At 43.8% G+C, this 22,559-nt stretch overlaps 1 protein-coding gene across 8 annotated transcripts in view; it reads left to right on the forward strand.

Annotated features, from left to right (window-relative positions):
* LOC311129901 (DENN domain-containing protein 5B-like) overlaps positions 1–22,197 on the forward strand; it is a 64,918-nt gene extending 42,721 nt beyond the window's left edge. For 2 of the 8 annotated variants that reach the window (XM_084162435.1, XM_084162433.1), the window contains 17 exons: positions 3,352–3,933; positions 5,080–5,311; positions 6,972–7,122; positions 7,356–7,449; positions 8,642–8,773; positions 8,992–9,144; positions 10,620–10,701; positions 10,971–11,052; positions 12,995–13,123; positions 13,214–13,335; positions 14,017–14,162; positions 15,023–15,064; positions 15,857–16,163; positions 16,299–16,381; positions 17,860–17,986; positions 18,595–18,769; positions 19,173–22,197. In XM_084162435.1, the coding sequence (XP_084018561.1) occupies positions 3,352–3,933; positions 5,080–5,311; positions 6,972–7,122; positions 7,356–7,449; positions 8,642–8,773; positions 8,992–9,144; positions 10,620–10,701; positions 10,971–11,052; positions 12,995–13,123; positions 13,214–13,335; positions 14,017–14,162; positions 15,023–15,064; positions 15,857–16,163; positions 16,299–16,381; positions 17,860–17,986; positions 18,595–18,769; positions 19,173–19,356 (2,823 nt within the window). In that variant the 3' untranslated portion in view covers positions 19,357–22,197. The remainder of the gene's footprint in view (positions 1–3,351; positions 3,934–5,079; positions 5,312–6,971; positions 7,123–7,355; positions 7,450–8,641; positions 8,774–8,991; positions 9,145–10,619; positions 10,702–10,970; positions 11,053–12,994; positions 13,124–13,213; positions 13,336–14,016; positions 14,163–15,022; positions 15,065–15,856; positions 16,164–16,298; positions 16,382–17,859; positions 17,987–18,594; positions 18,770–19,172) is intronic. The other 6 variants (XM_084162436.1, XM_084162434.1, XM_084162440.1 and 3 more) reach the window with 3 other exon arrangements.
* The last annotated feature ends 362 nt before the right edge of the window (positions 22,198–22,559 follow it).

The raw sequence follows: 22,559 nt of genomic DNA on the forward strand, positions 1-22,559 counted from the left end.
TCGTTACCTGTATTAATGGCACCTGTTTGAACTTGTTATCAGTATAAAAGACACCTGTACACAACCTCAAACAGTCACACTCCAAACTCCACTATGGCCAAGACCAAAGAGCTGTCAAAGGACACCAGAAACAAAATTGTAGACCTGCACCAGGCTGGGAAGACTGAATCTGCAATAGGTAAGCATGCTTTGGGGCTGTTTTTCTGCAAAGGGACCAGGACGACTGATCCGTGTAAAGGAAAGAATGAATGGGGCCATGTATCGTGAGATTTTTTGTGAAAACCTCCTTCCATCAGCAAGGGCATTGAAGATGGAACGTGGCTGGGTCTTTCAGCATGACAATGATCTCAAACACACCGCCCGGGCAATGAAGGAGTGGCTTCGTAAGAAGCATTTCAAGGTCCTGGAGTGGCCTAGCCAGTCTCCAGATCTCAACCCCATAGAAAATCTTTGGAGGGAGTTGAAAGTCTGTGTTGGCCAGCGACAGCCCCAAAACATCACTGCTCTAGAGGAGATCTGCATGGAGGAATGGGCCAAAATACCAGCAACAGTGTGTGAAAACCTTGTGAAGACTTACAGAAAACGTTTGACCTGTGTCATTGCCAACAAAGGGTATATAACAAAGTATTGAGAAACAAAGTATTGACCAAATACTTATTTTCCACCATAATTTGCAAATAAATTCATTAAAAATCCTACAATGTGATTTTCTGGAAAACAAATTCTCATTTTGTCTGTCATAGTTGACGTGTACCTATGATGAAAATTACAGGCCTCTCTCATCTTTTTAAGTGGGAGAACTTGCACAATTGGTGGCTGACTAAATACTTTTTCCCCCACTGTATTTACATTTTTTTTTTTACATTTTAGTCATTTAGCAGACGCTCTTATCCAGAGCGACTTACAGGAGCAATTAGGGTTAAGTGCCTTGCTCAAGGGCACATCGACAGATTCTTCACCTAGTAGGCTCAGGGATTAGAACCAGCGACCTTTCGGTTACTGGCACAACGCTCTTAACCACTAAGCTACCTGCCGCCCTGTATGTGTGTGTGTGTGTGTGTGTGTGTGTGTGTGTGTATATACAGTGCCAGTCAAAAGTTTGGACACACCTACTCATTCAAGGGGTTTTCTTTATTTTTACTATTTTATACATTGTAGAATAATAGTGAAGACATAAAAACTATGAAATAACACATATGGAATCATGTAGTAACCAAAAAAGTGTTAAACAAATCAAAATATATTTTATATTTGAGATTCTTCAAATAGCCACCCTTTAATTTGATGACAGCTTTGCACACTCTTGGCATTCTCTCAACCAGCTTCATTAGGTAGTCACCTGGAATGCATTTCAATTAACATGTGTGCCTTCTTGAAAGTTAATTTGTGGAATTTCTTTCCTTGTTATTGTGTTTTAGCCAATCAGTTGTGTTGTGACAAGATAGCCCAATTTGGCAAAAGACCAAGTCCATATTATGTCAAGAACAGCTCAAATAAGCAAAGAGAAACGACAGTCCATCATTACTTTAAGACATTTTGGTCAGTCAATACGGAACATTTCAAGAACTTTGAAAATGTCTTCAAGTGCAGTCGCAAAAACCATAAACCGCATGAAGGTACCACGTTCATCTGTACAAACAATAGTACGCAAGTATAAACACCATGGGACCATGCAGCCGTCATACCGCTCAGGAAGGAGATGCGTTCTGTCTCCTAGAGATGAACGTACTTTGGTGCAAAAAGTGCAAATCAATCCCAGAACAACAGCAAAGGACCTTGTGAAGATGCTGGAGGAAACAGGTACAAAATTATCTATATCCACAGTAAAACTAGTCCTATATCGACATAACCTGAAAGGCCGCTCAGCAAGGAAGAAGCCACTGCTCCAAAACCGCCATAAAAAAGACAGACTACGGTTTGCAACTGCACATGGGGACAAAGATCGTACTTTTTGGAAAAATGTCCTCCGGTCTGATGAAACAAAAATAGAACTGTTTGGCCATAATGACCATCGTTATGTTTGGAGGAAAAAGGGGCTTGCTTGCAAGCCGAAGAACACCATCCCAACCATGAAGAACGGGGATGGCAGCATCATGCTGTGGGGGTGCTTTGCTGCAGGAGGGACTGGTGCACTTCACAAAATAGATGGCATCATGAGGAAGGAAAATTATGTGGATATATTGAAGCAACATCTCAAGACATCAGTCAGGAAGTTAAAGCTTGGTCGCAAATGGGTCTTCCAAATGGGCAATGACCCCAAGCATACTTCCAAAGTTGTGGCAAAATGGCTTAAGGACAACAAAGTCAAGGTATTGGAGTGGCTATCACAAAGCCCTGACCTCAATCCTATAGAAAATGTGTGGGCTGAACTCCTTGCTCGCACACGCTTTTTCAGGCCTACAAACCTGACTCAGTTACACCAGCTCTATCAGGAGGAATTGGCCAAAATTCAACCAATTTATTGTGGGAAGCTTGTGGAAGGCTACCCATAACATTTGACCCAAGTTAAACAATTTAAAGGCAATGCTACCAAATACTAATTGAGTGTATTTAAACTTCTGACCCACTGGGAATGTGATGAAAGAAATAAAAGCTGAAATAAATCATTCTCTCTACTATTATTCTGACATTTCACATTCTTAAAATAAAGTGGTGATCCTAACTGACCTAAGACAGGGCATTTTTACTAGGATTAAATGTCAGGAATTGTGAAAAACTGAGTTTAAATGTATTTGGCTAAGGTGTATGTAAGCTTCAGACTTCAACTGTATATCCAGGCAGTATACAGTATCATTGTTCCCCGGTCCCAGGGCTGAGTGTCTCAGATGGAGGAGGGCTATAGAGCTGGAGCGACAGGGTGATAGATTAGACTGGGGGCTTTGGGAGAGAAAGCTGTAAGCCTATTTCTACCACTGTAAGCTGCCATTATGGTTGGTTTTTGAGTGTGTATGTCTTGCTTTGTAAGTGTATGTTAGAGTAAGACACTAGGGATGATAGGTTTGTTTGAATTTCTATGTGTGTCAGTGTGATTTGTGGTTGTGATTTAGTGTGTGTGTGTGCAAGCATGTGTTTGTTTCTGTGTTGTTGGCACACTACCCTTGAGCTCAGGGTTTTTGTCGTAATTCTGGTGGTTTGTCGCAGTAACTCTATTATATCAGATTTGGGTTTAATACTGACATTAATCTCTTTATAGTGTCAATCACATACTGACCCAGTTACCCAATACTCAATCTGTTTATGTCCCAACACACCCCTCTCTGAGTATCTATTTATTGAGCAATAGCTATGTTATAATTGTTGTATAAACTTCCATGTCATTCCAAACCTCTCTCTCTCTCTCTCTCCTTACAGGCTAACCTTTGCTTCGTGGACATTGACAACCACTGCATCGAGCTGCCTGAGGACTTCCCCCAGTTCCCTAACAAACCAGAGTTCATCCAGGAGCTCAGTGAAGTCCTCCTCCGCTACGGCCTATCCCCAGTGGGGGGCGCTCCTCCAATCTCTGACCCCCCCTCCACCACCACCACCACCCCTGTCTCCGTCTCTACCCGTCACCCTGGTCTGAAAAGCCAACAGGCCCTGAGGGAGCTAGAGGACGATGGGAGGAATGGGAACCTAGGAGGGGAGCAGTTAGCTGTGTTGGAGCTTCTCCAAGGGAACACTACTCTGGAAAGACTCCAGGCTCTGGCTAAGAGAACGGGGGTCCGTGTGGAAGCCCTAAAAAGGGTAGGGGGTGAGGCAGAGGGCCAGGGGGGGAGGACGGCAGTCGAGGAGGAAGAGCTGAGGAACGCTAAGCTGAATGTACAGCTGAGGGAGGTGTTCGCTAGCAGATTTACCACGATGTTCGCAGACTATGAGGCCTTCGTCATCCAGAGCGCTCCGGACCTGGAGTCCTGGCTCACCAACCGAGAGCAGATGCACAATTTTGATAAGGTGAGATGGGTTGACACACAGAGACATTTTACCTTGATCTAACATACTATTTATTGAGGCCTGTGTTGTGTGATAATAGAAGTCCACTGGGGCATTACCATGTTTGTGAGATGCTGGATTCAATTATTTCCTGAAACCCATCCACTATAAAAAATATTCCATTTGATAAATAAGTAAGATGAACACAGCTGGAGCTGTTAAGACGTGGTATTGGCAATAACAATGTTTGCATTTATAAAATCACTGGGGAAATACATTCATATCAGCAAACAGCCAGCAAACAGAGTTGGTTGTTGTGTGTTTATACTACGTGCTGTGCACCCACAGATGGGCAGTATTTCTGTTGTGTATATATGTATGGGATGAACTACACTGCAATGTATTTTGTTACAAGATACTTTTGAGAGCTGTAATTTGTATTTTCAATGTACAAAATACTTTTCTATACCATTTTTTTTATAGCTGTTCACAATTTTGTGGGCCACTTTGATGGCACTATGGTGTGATAAGAGCATCTTCTAAATTAACTAAATATAAATGTGTATGTAAAAATGAACAATTTTAAAGCATGCTGAGCAGTATTTTAATGATGATTGTATTATCATTATTTTAATTATTATTATTATTTCATTATTTAATTATTATTTTAGCAGTATTTTAATGATAATGATGATCTCCCCCCCAAAACAATGCCAATAATAATACCCAGTGTGCTTTGCAGTTCATTTTGGTTCATTTTAACATTTACATTTTGGTCATTTAGCAGACACTCTTATCCAGAGTGACTTACAGTCAGTGCATTCAACCAAGGTAGATGAACAACAACATATCACAGTCATAGCAAGTAAAACGTTTCTGTAACCATTACTGAGAATGTTGTTGCTGTACGGGCCGGCTACTGTACATTTATTTTGATTAAATACATTTCAAAAGACAAGTATTTTGTATTTTATTTTGATGCATTGATCTTTATGGTATTTTGTAATTGTATTTTATAATTTCTGTCCATTGCTGTGTGTACCTATATCATTTTGTAATTATATTTGTATCTTTCCCTACCCAGTAGTATTTGTCTTCATATCTTTCCCTGCGTGTGCATGCATGTTAATGTATCTGTGTCTATACTAACATATCTCCTCTCTCCAGGCATCCTTCCTGTCTGACCAGCCAGAGCCCTACCTGCCCTTCCTGTCCCACTTCATCGAGACCCAGATGTTCGCCACCTTCATCGACAACAAGATCATGTCCCAATGGGAGGAGAAGGAGCCGCTGCTCCGTGTGTTTGACGGACGTATCGATAAAGCTCGTCTATACAATGTTAGAGCCCCAAGTCTGAGGTCCTCCAACTACCAGAGGTGCACCATCCTCAAGGAGTCAGGTGAGTCAGAGGAGAGCGGTGAGGGGGTGTGGGGAGGGGGGGTGGGTGGGTGTGTGTGTGTGTGGAAGAGCGAGAAAGAGAGTCGTTTAGAATGAGTCTTTGGTAAGTAATAGACAAATATGGATAGAGGTAGAGAGAGGAGGGGGACTAATTGAAAGTTTGGGCTTGAATGAGAATGTGCTCTCCTCTGTGCTGTCTGTCTGATCAGCATGCTGTAGATGACTTCTGTTTATCAGTCTGTCTGCCTGGCTGGCATACCAATCATGCTTTAACAGAGGTCACACAGGACTTCTTATAAATCCATCTCTTTCCACATCCATCCTATTACTTTCCGTCTCATCCTCCTGTCATCCCTCTTGACCTCTTTCATGTGATCATTGGGAACGTCAGACTTCTCTCCACAGCAGATGCTCTCCTTGGCCTTTTCTCCCCATTTGTCTTTGTCTCAAAGAAAGCCTCACCCCACCAAGCTCATTCTTCTACGCTCTATTTCTCTCTCTCTCTCTCTCTCTCTCTCTCTCTCTCTCTCTCTCTCTCTCTCTCTCTCTCTCTCTCTCTCTCTCTCTCTCTCTCTCTCTCTCTCTCTCTCTCTCTCTCTCTCTCTCTCATCCACATGCATATATACACACACGCTTCCCCCAAAACACCCCCGCCGCCCCTACCCCTCTGAGTCAGTCCTGTGTCTGGCTTCCTCACTTCCTTTTGCCTACGCTGCAGCAATCAGAGACTTAATGAGGGCAAGCCAAATGAGCACTAATTAAGATAAAAAAGACCTGATCAGACACTCTCACAGACAAAGGGTGTGTGTGTGTGTGTGAATGCTCACATCCGTGAGTGGTACAGGTATAGGGGAGTCAATTCGCAGGGCCCGACATTGGCAGATTTTAATGGAGCGAGTGCTGTAAAAGCCTAATTGCTCAGGGACAGCTCTTTCAGAGGTGGTGGCGCGTGCAGTTACCCAATTAAACACACCAAAGAAACTATTTTATTCTGCTTAATTTCCCTCAGTCGCTCCAGTGCTCCTCTCTCTCTCCTGTCTGACAAACAATGAGGACTGAGATTGGAAGATAAATTCTGAGGGTTTTGTTAGGCAAAAAAAGCTCAAATACAAGCCATGTAAAAAAAATCCTCGCCAACAGATGCGCTGTTTATCACCGCGAGCAGGGGTTAATTGATGGATGCCTGTTGGTTTGGGTTGAGGCGTACTGCGTCTGTTTTCTCTACCTTGTGTTCATTAAAGAAAGAAAGGAAATGGTTAGAGAATGAGGTAGGTTTGGAGAGCGAACAGAAAGACCGAAAGAGAGACAGAGAAAGAAAGAGAAAGCAGCGAGAAAAAGAGAGTGGGGTGTTTATACAGTAGATGAGCAGGAAAGAGATAGAGGGAGAGAGGAGGATGAAAGGACAACAGTAAAGCATGTCCTGTAATGAATTGAACAAACACAAAGCTTTGATGTCCTGCCAAGCTTTGTGTAGAGGAGCACAAGAGTGTCAGCTTATTGGTCTGTGCGTGTGTGTTTGTGTCTTTGTGTGTATGTCTCTTCATTCAAAGTGAACTCAAAGGTTTAGTCCTAGCACTGTACAGAATGTATTCTCAAGTAGTGGTTACACCAAAAGAAGGCCTTACTCAAATCCCCCCTCTTGATTTGATCTCCCTCCCCAGCCCAGGCCATCGAACAGCGGCTGATGAAGATCGACCACACAGCCATCCACCCCCACCTGTTGGATATGAAGATTGGACAGGGCAAATATGAACAGGGCTTCTTTCCCAAGCTGCAGTCTGACGTGCTCTCAGTCGGACCCATCAATAACAAGTGAGTATATAATGCCATTACCGAAGAGGCAACCAATGACAGGCATTGTTTCTGGGTAAAAATGATAATGGTTTGAACATAGAATGGCTAAATGAACGTAATAGATATGCTACAGTTGTGCTACAGTGATGTAGTCCACGTTAACAAATGTGTTTCCCTAATCTTCCATCTGTAATACGTAGTTGAGTAAAGTCTATATACATTTTTATGTGGTTAACAGTGTTGTCTGTCAGCAGGTGGTCCAATCGTACCGCTACGGCTCAGCGCAGGAAAGACCGCCACAGACAACAAACAGAACACCTGACTCTAGATAACGACCTCAAAGAGGTACGGACAGACAGCCCTCCCTCTTCATCCTCTCTCCTCCTCTTCCTCTGGTCCCATAGCATGCCTGTATGTTCCTTTTTTATTTGATTTATTTTGAGAGCTTGTTCTTTTAGTCTTCACTTTGTTTTCTGTTTTCAAAGCCTGTCTGTCCTTGTCTTAACTGATGTCATGTTTTTTTCTGTTACTTGTTTTCTCTTTTAGTGCTCTTCGTTTTTCCTTGCTTTCTTTCTATTATGTGAATGTCCTGTGCATTCATGTGCATGGTGCCTCTTTTCCTTTCTTTTCTCGTACCTGTCTTTTCTGTGGGTCGTGTGCGTTGGGGTTGGGCCGTACCACCTCTCAGCAGGTAGAGGGGTGTCTAGTCCTGCAGAACTCCATGGCATTTTGGGAGTGGGACAAGGCGTCTCCCCCGCCTCTCAAACCACCAAAAAAGTCTGCCTCTGAGTGCTGCCTGGTACGTGGAGGAGTGATGGACCCCCCCACCCCCACACAGACCCTCCCACTAACCCCCCAAAACTACCCCCACCCCCAAGACAACCCCCACTCCACTTCTCCACTCCAGTCCTGCTTCACACACGCACACAATCCCTGCTTGCTTACACACGGTGGCTCTGTTTGATAGATTCCTCATGCACCTGTCACATTAGTTAAATTTAACAGCGCTGAAGAGAGGGAGTCATGGCTCTGCAGAGGATCTTGTTTTCCTCATCTCTCTCCTCTTCCTTTTACAGTTCTGTATTTTTGTCCCTTTTTATCATCTACTGTATGAGCTCTGTGGGGAGCAGAGAGTTGAGAAAGGAATTACTGAATTGTAACGGATACAAAATCAGATAAGATGGCAGAATCATTTCAGATTCAAGCCAATGTAAGTAAACTAGAGTGAACCCACCAGAGTGTGTCAATGAAATGGGCTTAGCGCCTCAACTCTTTGTGGAGAAGTTAACAGAAAATGTTATTTTCACTTTGTCTTGTTTTTGTCTACAAGCACGTAACCCCTCACCACATCCCAATGTTTGTTAAAGGGTAATCAAGAGTGTCCGAAAACCACAACCCTCTCCCTGATCAATGTCTGCCCTCACTCCTACCCTTACACAACCTCTTGAAATGTCCCTCCATCCATCTGTAATGGTTAATATTGGGTGTAGAGTTTTACAGACAGAGCTGACTGTTGCTCTGTCTCTGTCTCCATCAGAAGTACATGCAGGACGCTCGGAGCCTGGGGAAGAACCTCCGTCAGCCCAAGCTGTCTGACCTCTCACCTGCCGTCATCGCTCAGACCAACTGGAAGTTTGTAGAGGGACTACTCAAGGAGTGTCGCATGAAGGTGAGTCTGTACAGGCCAAATATATTGTGGGATTGGTCAAGTAACGGTCAGGTTGCAGTTGCTGTGTGTCTCCAATGTATATCGGTCCAATTTTGTGTTGTGTGATGTAGTCATGTTATGAGGGGATTGGTTCCTATCTACAAACCTATTGTTTGTATTCTATGTGTAGTGGTCATGTTGTGGTCATGTTGTGTTGACCATGTGTCTCCTGTCTCCAGACTAAGCGTATGTTGGTGGAGAAGATGGGCAGGGAGGCGGTGGAGCTGGGTCATGGGGAGGCCAACATCACAGGTCTGGAGGAGAACACTCTCATCGCCTCCCTCTGTGACCTGCTGGAGAGGATCTGGAGCCACGGCCTGCAGGTCAAACAGGTCAGTAGAGACACACACACACGTACTGAACAGAAACACACACACACATACATGCACACTCTCTTTCTCTCTGTCTCTCTCTCTCTCTCTCTCTCGTTAATCAGGTTTTATCATAATGACGATATTGCATTTACAATATAAACCCACTCTCATGCTCAGTGCTCTACTTGGAAGAACCTGCTATAGGTCAGAGAGGTCAGGTCTACCAACACTGGTTAATCAGGTCTTATAGTAATAACCATATGACCATATTTTATTAGGCTTATTGACTGGTAATCCTCTTTATTCACATTTACATCATTTAGCAGACGCTCTTATCCAGAGCGACTTACAAATTGGTGCATTCACCTTATGATAGCCAGTGGAACAACCACTTTACAATATATCAATTTTTTGTTTTTAATTTTAATTTTTTGGTGGGGGGAGTGGGGTAAGGGGGGGTAGAAGGATTACTTTATCCTATCCCAGGTATTCCTTAAAGAGGTGGGGTTTCAAGTGTCTCCGGAAGGTGGTGAATGACTCCGCTGTCCTGGCGTCGTGAGGGAGGATGTTCCACCATTGGGGTGCCAGAGCAGCGAACAGTTTTGACTGGGCTGAGCGGGAACTGTGCTTCCGCAGAGGTAGGGGGGCCAGCAGGCCAGAGGTGGATGAACGCAATGCCCTCGTTTGGGTGTAGGGACTGATCAGAGCCTGAAGGTACGGAGGTGCCGTTCCCCTCACAGCTCCGTAGGCAAGCACCATGGTCTTGTAGCAGATGCGGGCTTCAACTGGAAGCCAGTGGAGTGTGCGGAGGACCGGGGTGACATGAGAGAACTTGGGAAGGTTGAACACCAAAACGGGCTGCAGCGTTCTGGATGAGTTGTAGGGGTTTAATGGCACAGGCAGGGAGCCCAGCCAACAGCGAGTTGCAGTAATCCAGACGGGAGATGACAAGTGCCTGGATTAGGACCTGTGCCGCTTCCTGTGTAAGGTAGGGTCGTACTCTGCGAATGTTGTAGAGCATGAACCTACAGGATCGGGTCACCGCTTTGATGTTAGGGTGTTGTCCAGGGTCACGCCAAGGTTCTTTGCACTCTGGGAGGAGGACACAACGGAGTTGCCAACCGTGTGGCGAGATCATGAAGCGGGCAGTCCTTCCCCAGGAGGAAGAGCAGCTCCGTCTTGCCGAGGTTCAGCTTGAGGTGGTGATCTGTCATCCACACTGATATGTCTGCCAGACATGCAGAGATGCGATTCGCCACCTGGTTATCAGAAGGGGGAAAGGAGAAGATGAATTGTGTGTCGTCTGCGTAGCAATGATAGGAGAGACCATGTGAGGATATGACAGAGCCAAATGACTTATAGTCTAGTAGTATTAGTGAATGTATTAGCTATTGGCAGTGCAGTGTTTTCTATGAGTTTCCTCTATTAGGGAGTGTATTGGCTATTAACAGTGTGTGGGTTGACCTTTAACCTCTGAACTGTGACCTCTGTAGGGGAAGTCAGCTCTGTGGTCCCACCTGCTGCACTACCAGGCCAGAGAGGAGAAACTGGAGCAGCAGCAGGCAGAGTCACCGGGTAAGAACACACACATATACACACACACATACATATAAACTTTACATTGTCCATTAATACACAACATTGACATAAAACACGTCCTCAATGCATTCAGTCACACACTATCCATACCCAATGATCCCCTGAAATACTCAATTTGAAATTCAACTCATGTGTTTTAAAAGTAATCTACCGACCTTTCACACTCCAGTGGCATCTGATAGGTTTATTTTGAATTGGAGCGCTGCCAAGGCTGAGATGTGTGTGCTTCTTTCTCCCTCCCACAGTGTCAAACGGTCCAGAGAGACGAAAGTCTGAGTCGTCAATAGGGATGCCTTCACTGCGAGCGTCCGTCATACAGGATATGAGGTATGAATTACCTACCACTGTACCTGTACATTACGATGTGACATACAGTACCAGTCAAAGGTTTGGATACACCTACTCATTCAAGGGTTTTTCTTTATTTTTACTATTTTCTACATTATAGAATAATAGTGAAGACATCAAAACTATGAAATAACACATATGGAATCATGTAGTAACCAAAAAGGTGTTAACCCTCCCGTTGTCCTATGGTCAAAATGACCCGCCACTGTGTTGAACCAACTTTATTTAATTGTTATATTTTTTGGATCATTTGTGAGAAGGAGGCAGTGATACTTTCTTTAAAGTCTCACTGCCTCCTTCTCACAAATTAGCCCCAAAATATAAAAATTTAATAAAGTTGGTTCAACACAGTGGCGGGTCATTTTGATCCTAGGACAACGGGAGGGTTAAACAAATCAAAATATATTTTATATTTGAGATTCTTCAAATAGCCACCCTTTGCCTTGATGACAGCTTTGCACACTCTTGGCATTCTCTCATCCAGCTTCACCTAGAATGCTTTTCCAACAGTCTTGTAGGAGTTCCTACATATGCTGAGCACTTGTTGGCTGCTTTTCCTTCGCTCTGCTGTCCGACTCATCCCAAACTATCTCAATTGGGTTGAGGACGGGGGATTGTGGAGGCCAGGTCATCTGATGCAGCACTCCTTCACTCTCCTTCTTGGTCAAATAGCCCTTACACAGCCTGGAGGTGTGTTGGGTCATTTGTTGAAAAACAAATGATAGTCCCACTAAGCCCAAACCAGATGGGATGGTGTATCACTGCAGAATACTGTGGTAGCCATGCTGGTTAAGTGTGCCTTTAAAATTTGAAATAAATCACAGACAGTGTCACCAGCAAAGCACCCCCACACCATAACACCTCCTCCTCCATGCTTTATGGTGGGAACTACACATGCAGAGATCATCCGTCCACCCACACCGTGTCTTACAAAGACACGACGGTTGGAACCAAAAATCTCCAATTTGGCCCAAGTAGGTCTCTTCTTCTTATTGGTGTCCTTTAGTAGTGGTTTCTTTGCAGCAATTCGACCATGAAGGCCTGATTCACACAGTCCCCTCTGAACAGTTGATGTTGAGATGTGTCTGTGACTTGAACTCTGTGAAGCATTTATTTGGGCTGCAATTTCTGAGGCCGGTAACTCTAATGAACTTATCCTCTGCACCAGAGAGGTAACTCTGGGTCTTCCTTTCCTGTGGCGTTCCTCATGAGAGCCAGTTTCATCATAGCGCTTGATGGTTTTTGTGACTGCACTTGAAGACATTTTATTAATGATGGACTGTCATTTCTCTTTGCTTATTTGAGCTGTTCTTGACATAATATGAACTTGGTCTTGTACCAAATAGGGCTATCTTCTGTATACCCCCCCTACCTTGTCACAACACAACTGAATGGCTCAAATGCATTAAGAAGGAAAGAAATTCCACAAAACTTTTAAGATGGCACACTTATTAATTGAAATACATTCCAGGTGACTACCTCATGAAGCTGGTTGAGAGAATGCCAAGAGTGTGCAAAGCTGTCATCAAGGCAAAGGGTGGATATTTGAAGAATCTCAAATCTAAAATATATTTTGATTTGTTTAACACTTTCTTGGTTACTACATGACTCCATATGTGTTATTTCGTAGTTTTGATGTCTTCACTATTTATTTTTATCACTATTATTCTACAATGTAAAAAATAGTAAAAATAAAGAAAAACCCTTGAATGAGTAGGTGTGTCCAAACTTTTGACTGGTAGCGTAGGTAGATGTTAATATCTCACAACTTTTTTGGTTATTCACTGTTATTTTTGTTATTCTTTTTTATTTTCTTACCTCATCACCTTCTCTCTCTCTGACTTTCTCTCACATCTCCACACCCTACTCCCCCTTTCTCTCCTTCCCTCTCTCTGTCTCTCTCCCGCCCTCCCTTTCTCAGGCACATCCAGAGTATGGGGGAGATAAAGACGGATGTGGGCAGAGCGAGGGCCTGGATCCGTCTGTCTCTGGAGAAGAAGCTGCTCTCACAACACCTCAAACAGCTGCTGTCCCGCCAAGCCTTAACTAAGTAGGCAGGCATACACACACAATATTATTCACAGTGACCGTGTCTAAGCCATGGTTAATGTGTATTAAGTGTGTGTTGTGTTGTTTCCAGGAAGTTGTATAAGCGCTACGCCTTCCTACGCTGTGAGGAGGAGAAGGAGCAGTTCCTGTTTCACCTGCTCTCCCTCAACACCGTCGACTACTTCTGCTTCACCAGTGTCTTCACCACCATCAGTGAGTAGGACTTCAACATAATCAGTCCGCACACTAGCTAAAACAACTTAACCACAAGTCAACCACTTTATAACCAACCACGTTATAACCAACCACAAGTCAACCATAGCAAACCTTTCCACTCAACCACGGTAGGCTTTGGATAGTCCTAATTGGTCTGCTTGCCTTGGCCTCTCACTGTTTTCCATGGAGCTTCATGTTAATGTAGATTTATAGGACTATAACTTGGATCAATGGCAGAGACTGTATTAACCTGAATAAAGCATGAGGCTATGTACATGTAATCAAAGATTGAAAGCAGGATTACATTATTCACATAGCAGTTTCCACTGAAGCAGCACCAGATAAGTTTCTCTCTTTTACACACATTCACTCACACACACACACGCACACACACACACACACTCACACACTCACACACACACCACGACCACCAATAGCCCTGGGTTTGCTTTCTCCGAAACCCTTGCCTGCAGTTAGGGAAACTGGGATAATTTTTTTATAGTAAAATGAATACATTAATTATTACTCTAAAGCGGTGCAATCCACTGAAATCTCCCTGATTTAGTTTGTCCTAGTTAGTTTTATAGTACAATAGTTTTATAGTAAAATATATGAATAAATTGATTATTTCTGTGTTGCACTGAGAGGTACTGAAATACTATTTTTTTGTCCCTGCAGTGATCCCATACCGTGCCGTCATCATCCCCATCAAGAAGCTGAGCAACGCCATGACGACCTCCAACCCCTGGGTGTGTGTGTCGGGTGAGCTGGGCGACTCGGGCGTCAGGCAGATCACCAAGAACATCCTGGAGATGACCTTTGATGTGAGTCTGAACTATGACCCCACAGCCAGGGCCCGCACGCCTCCTCTCATGTCTCTGTGACGTTCTGCTGCAACGTTATATCAGCATTGATTGATGGTTTTGCTGAGAACGTCACTGAGTCATTGTTAGGTGCCAACTGGGGTGAAGTGGATGGCTGATCTCTTTTTGTGGCATGAACTCACGCAGAAGACTCTGTCTAACTCACTCTCTACCCTTCCATACTTACTACTAATCCCCTATCTCCTCATTCACTCGTTCAGTCATCCCTTCATTCATCTGTGTGTGACTATTTGATCTGATGCCTTCCACTCAGAGCCGGGGTTGATGAGTTAAAAGTTGGGTTCATGTAGCTGAATCCAGTAGATATTGGAAATATGCTTGAATAGTAGTTAACTCTGTGAGATGCTGACAGGCACAGTGAGAGGATGGACCTAGACTTCCTGTTTTTCCTCTTTCCTACTTCCTTCCTCACAGGAAGTGCATGAATCTACCTGCTGAGCCTTTTTATAGTCTCTACCGTTCTGAGTGGTGCCGTGTTCACTAGTGTTGGGTGGTAGCTCTTAATGACTTTGTGAACAGTTTGGGTGATGGCTAACTCTTCAGTATAGCTTTGTAGAGCATCTCTCAATAGAGGAGCTTTGTTACAAAGGTGGTGGTTGAATTGTTTAAATTCGTTTCCACTCAGTGATACTGTTGACTTGCACAGTTTCAGTGGTGGTTTGGGTACACACCTAGTTTGTAGCCTGGTGAAGGGTAGTCTACTAGAAACCAGCAACCCAATCCCATTCTCCCATCCATCCTCTCCCAGTCATGCTGTCCATCGTCCATCATGTCCTAACACATGTCTTCATCTCCCCCAGTCTGCTTTCAGGCCACACACTCACATCGACGCCATGTTCAAGGTTAGAAACGTCATCCCCCTCTCCCTCTCTCTCTCCCTCCAACTCCTCTCCACCGGACCCGGTTGGATCATCCCAGACTCAATGTTCACTGTGTACCATAGACTCCAGGGTCGTATTCATTGGGAACCAAACGGAAGAAAACTGACTGAAACAGGGGAGGGACTACCTGAAGTTGTCCAATAACAAACACTCCTTTTTCTGTTATCAGTTGCAAAACATTTTGCTACTGCGTGCCCTAATGAATATGACCCAGCTCTCTCTCTGGGTTGATGGCTTCATCAACGATGGGTTGGTCTGTGTACCGTCTGTTGGTTATAGTGTACTAATGGTGTTCTAGATTAATGAAGAGGTATGTGTTTGTCCTTGAATGCCACTTTGTGTAGTTTAGCATTACATTAACATTTCCTTGACATGATGTTATGCAAACATGTAATGCACCAGTTATACATATCACTCAATGCACCAAGCTCACCTTCAACTAAAAAGTTTAGAAAGGGGATGCAACTTTCTCCTAAGTGGCATTCAAGGGCATATTGTAGGAATACTCACCTGTCATTGGCTGTATATTGGTCTAATGTAAACTTTTAGTTGATCAATTGGATAGATGAGTAGGACTAGATTCGATAGAGGATTACACTGCATAGTTCTAGAATTAACAGTCATACTGTTGTTGTTAACAAATTATTTCTGAGTTATCATTGTGAATTTACATAGAAAAAACATGTAATGACATCTTGATGCTGATCTTTCTTTCTCTCTCTGTCACACTCTCTCTCTCTTGTCTCTCTATAGTGTCAGAACCTGGGTAAGCTGACTACAGTCCAGTTGGGTCATGATAACTCTGGGCTGCTGGCTAAATGGCTGGTGGACTGTGTCATGGTCCGCAACGAGATCACAGGACACACCTACAAATTCCCGTGTGGGCGGTGGCTTGGTAAAGGCGTGGATGACGGCAGTCTGGAGCGCATTCTGATTGGTGAGCTGGCGTTGCCCAACGCAGATGAGGATTGTGGGAGAGGGTGTCGCACCCCCGACATGGAGCATTCGCCGGGTCAGACCAGACGCATCAGCATCACCTCGATGGGAGGACGTGGATACAGTGAGTAACACCCCAACATGACATGACATAGCATAACATACTGTAACATAACCAATACCTGATTTACATTACCACAGATGTTTTGACATAACTAAAGATATTCACTTTTTGTCTCTTCTCTCTCTTCTGTTGCAGAGCCCACCTCAGCTCAAATCCAGGAGGCCATCGGCGAGGCAGTGAACAGCATCTGCAAACACTTCCACAAGCCTGAGAAAGAGGTGTGTGTGTATGTGAAGTAGAGAAAGTGCGAGACCGACTGAGAAAAAAAAAGAAAAAAAGCACCTGCTCCATGTTTTCCATTTAATCTGTTCATTTGACTTCAGACAGTGAAGGGCCTGTATAATAGGTTTTTGACTACTGCAGCACTCTCCTCATCTGGCAGGTTAATAGTCTCTGAGGTGATCTGTCTGGGAAAGATGTCAGGACAGAGAGCAGATGCTGTTTCTCTTTTCATTATAAACACTGATCTCATTCTAGTGCTTAACAATCCGCTCAACCCCCTGTCTGCACACTCTCTCTTTAAATATAATTTTATTCTCTCTGTAGAATTACTCTCTCTGTGCTCCCCTTCTCTCGCTCTCTCACTCTTGCGCTCTCACTCTCTCTCTCTCTTGCTCTCTCTCTCTCTCTCTCTCTCTCTCTCTCTCTCTCTCTCTCTCTCTCTCTCCCTCCCTCCCTCCCTCTCTGAGGTGGCAGCGTTCATTATGTGAGTCTGTTTTATGGGTCTGGTATAATTCTGTTTCTATTGAGGAAGTTCATGTAGTAATAGGAAATGGCTAAATGGCTGGCGTGGAGCCCCAGCTACTAACAGACCCCTGTTATAGGATAGATAGAGACCCCACACACCCCAGCCACGAGCTGTTCTCTCCCTTAACGTCAGACAGACGGTATCAGAGTATGTGGTCTGATACCAACAGGCTCAGAGACAGTTTCTATCTACAAGCCATCAGACTGTTGAACACTTGAACTGTACTGACCACCTGCTCTGATTCTCCACACCTTAGCACACATCACAACTGCTGCTACCAGACTCTTATTATACTGCTCAATTTATACACTTGACCCCCATCCCGACCTTCGCCAATACACGTGTAAATATTGTGCTATAAATTGTTCCTTCCTGTAATGCTAAAATGTTAATTATATTCTACTGCCATTTACTTTATGTTCATATTCTTATTTGTTACTATTTCTTATTGTTGTTGCATTGTTGAGAAGGAACCTGCAAGTAAGCATTTCGTTGGACGATGTATACCATGCGTATCCCGTATATACGACAAATACAACTTGAAACTGAAACAAGTCTAAACCCCTGGAGGGAACCATTAACTCAGCATCTACATTAGTTTAACTGGAGGAATAGTATAGCATTAGCCGTAGCTAATTTAAGTGCCTTCAGAGGAAAAAGGCCTTTATAGTGCAGTATAGATGCTCTCCACTGTCACACGCTGGTTAACTCTGTGAGAGGGAATAGGAGAACAGTGTTGTTTAATCCTTTGAGGAGAATAAAAGGAATGTTATGTTGAACATTTTCGCTGTTTCTAATTGATGCTTCAAAAGGGTAGTGTTTGTTGTTTGAGAATCAACAATTGGTACCTTTTTAGTCTCAAAGGTTAATGAAATGACGCTAAATCTCTCTTTCTGAATCTCTCCCTCTCTCTTTCTTCCCTCCCTCCCTTGCCCTCCTTCTCTCCAGAGGGGCAGTCTGACCATCCTGCTGTGTGGTGAGGTTGGTCTGGTCGGGGCTCTGGAGCAGTTCTTCCACAACGGCTTCAAGTCCGCCCGCCTCTTCCAGAAGACTGTCTTTGTCTGGGACTTTGTGGGTGAGTGGCCTACCTACACACCGTTGGCTCCATCTAGTGGAATAATCTAGAAATACCACTTCTTTCTCCCTACGTATGATACATTGAGATGGATTGAGGGGTTATTCTTCTTCTATGAAGGTGCTTTGGGGCACCCTCTATCCATCTTTATAGTATGATTATAGGTCTAGGTGATAGACTTTCCTCTAGTGGTGAAAACTAGGATATTGCATACTGTACTTCCCCAATGGAAATAAAAGAACCCTGCAGGTAGCTGCTTCAGCTGTCATATGAAACGGCTGCTTCATCCTTTTATTAATATTCATATCACAGCTTTTCACTGATATTAATGTTAAGGATATGAGGAGATGATGGTTTCCATAGAGCACTTTACTTGCAGAGATCAAAGGTTCAAATATAATAGAGGGAGAAAAAGAGTGAACCCCTGTAGACTAGACCATACTCTTTTAGCTGTAGCTCGACCAATCAAATGTATTTATAAAAGCTATTTTTAGCAGTTGTTACAAAGTGCATCTACAGTAGACCCTACCTCCACGTCCCCTCCCCTCTTCCTCTTCTCCTCCTCTGCCCCCACCTCCCTAACATATCTCCTCCTCTCCCCCCTACAGAGAAGGCGGTGGCTTACATGGAGTCAGCGGACCAGATGGGGGACATGCAGGAGACGGCTGAGCCCCTGGGCCTGACCTGTGTTTATCTCTGTCGCTATGTCAGTGCCATCAACTCCTCGCCCAGGAACATTGGCAAGGACGGCAAGTTCCAGCTGCTCGTCTGCCTCGGAGCCAGGTGAGGGCGCCACTCACACACAGTGAGACCGAGATGGGGCTGCGGAACTGAGCTGTACATGGGTACATACATGGGTCCATTAGTTATTGGGGTGCATACATCCCCTCGAGTTACTTCAGACACACGGAGACAGATGCATGGGGCTGCATCTGGCCCTTCTGGTGATATTGAGACCCAAGAAACTGGCCTAGGGTCAGTATTGTTGTGTGGCTCACAATGGTAAAGCCCAGGATTGAGGTTACGAAAGCTGATTTCAAGTTGTTATTGGCACAAAGCATCCAGAGGGCTGTATTGGGAATCAACATCACACTTCTGAAAAGTCTCATTGGTGACATTGAACCAACTGTTTAGAAAACATAGTACTAATTGTCTCCTCCCTCTCTCTCTCTCCCTCTCTCTGCAGAGATCGTCTGCTGATTCAGTGGCTCCCTCTGTTGGTGGAGTGTCCAGTGATCCAGCGGATGTATGAGGAGTCTGCTCTGCTGCGGGACCGCACCATGGTCAACGCTCTCATCGCTGTCCTGCAGACCCTCCATGACTTCCCCATCACTCTGGAGGCCTCGCTCATCAAGGGTATCGACCTTTAACCCCTACGACACAGCCTGCTGGGAAACCACCCAGCCCAGGACTACATTATCCACAACCCCTTGCTCTGTTCCCTTTTGCCCTTTCACTGTCGCCATCGTTGCGGCCTGCTTCAGCTGATTCGCTCTGGGAAAAGTCCCCTTTTAGGCAGGAAGTAGGAAGTGAAGACTGAGGACTTTATAAAGAGACAAGAGACGGTTCGCTACCAAAGCAATCGATTCCACTGCTGCAGAGCAGAAGCTTGGGCTTTGGATCGTTGATGAGTGATGATGCAGTATTATTATTACCTAGCTTGTGGTTTTGAAAAATATCCTTTTTGACATTTAATAAGAAGGGACTGTTTTTAAAGAAAACCTGTGGATGTTCCCCCATGTGCTAGATGTGTGTAGCCCACTGTAGGTAGCTCTTCAATGGACACTTTTAGCCTGTGTGATGGAGATCCTATCTTTGCCTGTGTTCTATCTCTCTGTGTCTGCTGGATCCTGCTCCAACTTCAGCTAGTGTTAGCATTAGCAAGCATGCCTGTGGGTCATAGTAGGCCAGGAAAAAGGAAACCAAAACAGAAAGTGACTGTTTGCTCCTGCTGCCTCACCATAGTCTCTGCACTGGGAATATATGTGGGTGAAACTTCATCATTTGGACAACAATGGTCAAGGAAAACTGGACTCATCTGCTTTCAGCACTACACTGAGTTGTGTGCAATGCAGCTTTTTGACACATTCCAGACACACCTACTGTGTTGGACTGGACCTTTGCTCTGTTTTGTGATTGGTTAGCAGATCTTGGTGGACACAACCACTGTGCTGGATTGGAGAGGTCTTTCCTAGGGGGGCAGGGGCTTTTCTAGGATTGCATGGACATTCCAACCAAATTACAGGCATTGACCTGACCCTATTTCAAACTGTGTGTGTGCGTGCGTGTGTATGTACAGAGTGTACAAAACATTAAGAACACCTTCCTAATATTGAGATTCAGGGCACCTCCCCCTTTTTCCCTCAGAACAGCCTGAATTCGTCAAGGCATGGACTCAACAAGGTGTCAAGTGTTCCACATGGATGCTGGCCCATGTTGACTCCAATGCTTCCCACAGTTGTGACAAGTTGGCTGAATGTTCTTTGGGTGGTGGACCATTTTTGATACACACGGGATACTGTTGAGCGTGAAAAACCAAGCAGCGTTGCAGTTCTTGACACAAACCGGTGCGCCTGGCACCTACTGCCATACCCCGTTCAAAGGCACTTAAATATTTTGTCTTGCCCATTCACCCTCTGAATGGCACACATACACAATCCATGTCTCAATTGTCTCAAGGCTTGAAAATCATTATTTAACCTGTCTCCTGCCCTTCATCTACACTGATTTGAAGTGGATTTAACAAGTGACATCATAGCTTTCATCTGGATTCACCTGGTCAGTCTGTCATGGAAAGTGTTTTGTACACTCAGTGTATGTGTGCTCTCCTAATGTTCTTTTTATATTAGAAATCGTAATGGTCAATGTATTCAATTTCATCCTGGTTTCTGTCATGCACAGTTCTTGTGTGTGTGTGTGATCTGTGTGATTGTTGATCTCAAATGGACACTTCAGAACAGTTTCCTAATCTTGAAAAGCATTACTTTGTGTGGTATTGAAATGTTCCAGCCCCTAATTCAATGTGACACATGTGAAATACACTGGAATATAAAACAATTGCAATAAGAACCTAAACATGCAACCCCTAATTATGTATTTATCATAAATGCCTCAACCCTTCCAATGATAAGTGGTTATTTTCTGGTGAGTATTAACTCCTTCTGGGAGTATTTCTAACTGGTTGTATTTTTCAATATAAATAGATCTGTTGCCACTTTTTAAATCAATCCTTGATGAACATGTTCTTTAAATTTCTGTAACAACAGGTGTAAATATGGCGTTTAAGCATGTGCAGTAAAAAGGGTGATCAAAATGCATTTGACTAAAGTTAGGGTAGCTATGACCAGACAGTAGATTTGAACCCAACCAAAAGGGAAAACAATTGACAGATTCCGAATCACACTTTTAACTCAGTGTTTCAACCACAGTACTTGTGGTTCGTTTTTCCAGTATTAACTCATAAAAGGACAGAGCATTTGTTTTTAATATCCTGATTTGATGTATTTATGCTTATAAACTGTGGTAGTAATCAAGAAACTTTGTTGAGACACTGTTTGCGACAGGTGCAAAGAGCCACCTGTGAAATATCTGGAAATTAGATTTTGTATGTTGATCCATGTGACTTTCCTTCTGTAACATTCAGTTTGGTCCTGCTACTAGGTTCCAACTGTCTGATTTAAGGGTGTGAGTCCACTTGTGTATTATGGATTCCAACAATAAAAAAACCTATCTACCTGTTTGTGTGAGAAGCCACAAACATAGGGGGATGATCGACTAAGTATAGGTGTTTAGTGCATAACTGTGAGAAAAGTAAAGAAGGTCTAGTGTAGAGAGAATAGGGTCCCTCTTTACGTCCCCTAAAGTGCTACTGCATGCGGTGTACTCTGCTACTCCACTGTGTACTTTCTTCTAACACACCACTACAGCTAGACTCATTCAGTAGTCCTGTACTGTACTTCTGTCTTTGTTACATAAACCTGTGTGACAAACGCTGTCCCCCACTGAGTGGAATATCTGTCCTAATATTACTAGGTAGGCAATGCTACTACTGAACCTTTCCTTTCCCACAAGTGCATGTGTAAACTGTATGTCCAGTGGGAGGAGATCATGAAATGAATGGAGTCCTATGTCGGTGTAAGAGTCAATGATCACTGTTCTGTTTTGATATTTATGATGCACTTCATTAAAAACATGCTCAATATGTAAAACTGTTTCCTGTGTATTTTTTTATTTTTATTTCACCTTTATTTAACCAGGTAAACCAGTTGAGAACAAGTTCTCATTTACAACTGCGAGCTGGCCAAGATAAAGCAAAGCAGTGCGATAAAAAACAAAAACACAGAGTTACATATGGGGTAAACAAAACAAAGTCAAAAATACAACATAAAATATATATATACAGTATGTTGATGGGTTGGAAGGTGTGTCCAGCCCTCAGGTAAAATACATGTCCATTGTGATACTGAGATCACCTCTATGGTTGGCGATGACATATGATTCTCATGAGAATTCAATGGTAAACAATATGAAGTTTTACTCTTTGAGCTACTTCTGATTCCTGATGCACTACCAA

The sequence above is a fragment of the Coregonus lavaretus genome (assembly GCF_964263955.1).
Source record: "Coregonus lavaretus genome assembly, chromosome: 5".
NCBI lineage: Eukaryota > Metazoa > Chordata > Actinopteri > Salmoniformes > Salmonidae > Coregonus > Coregonus lavaretus.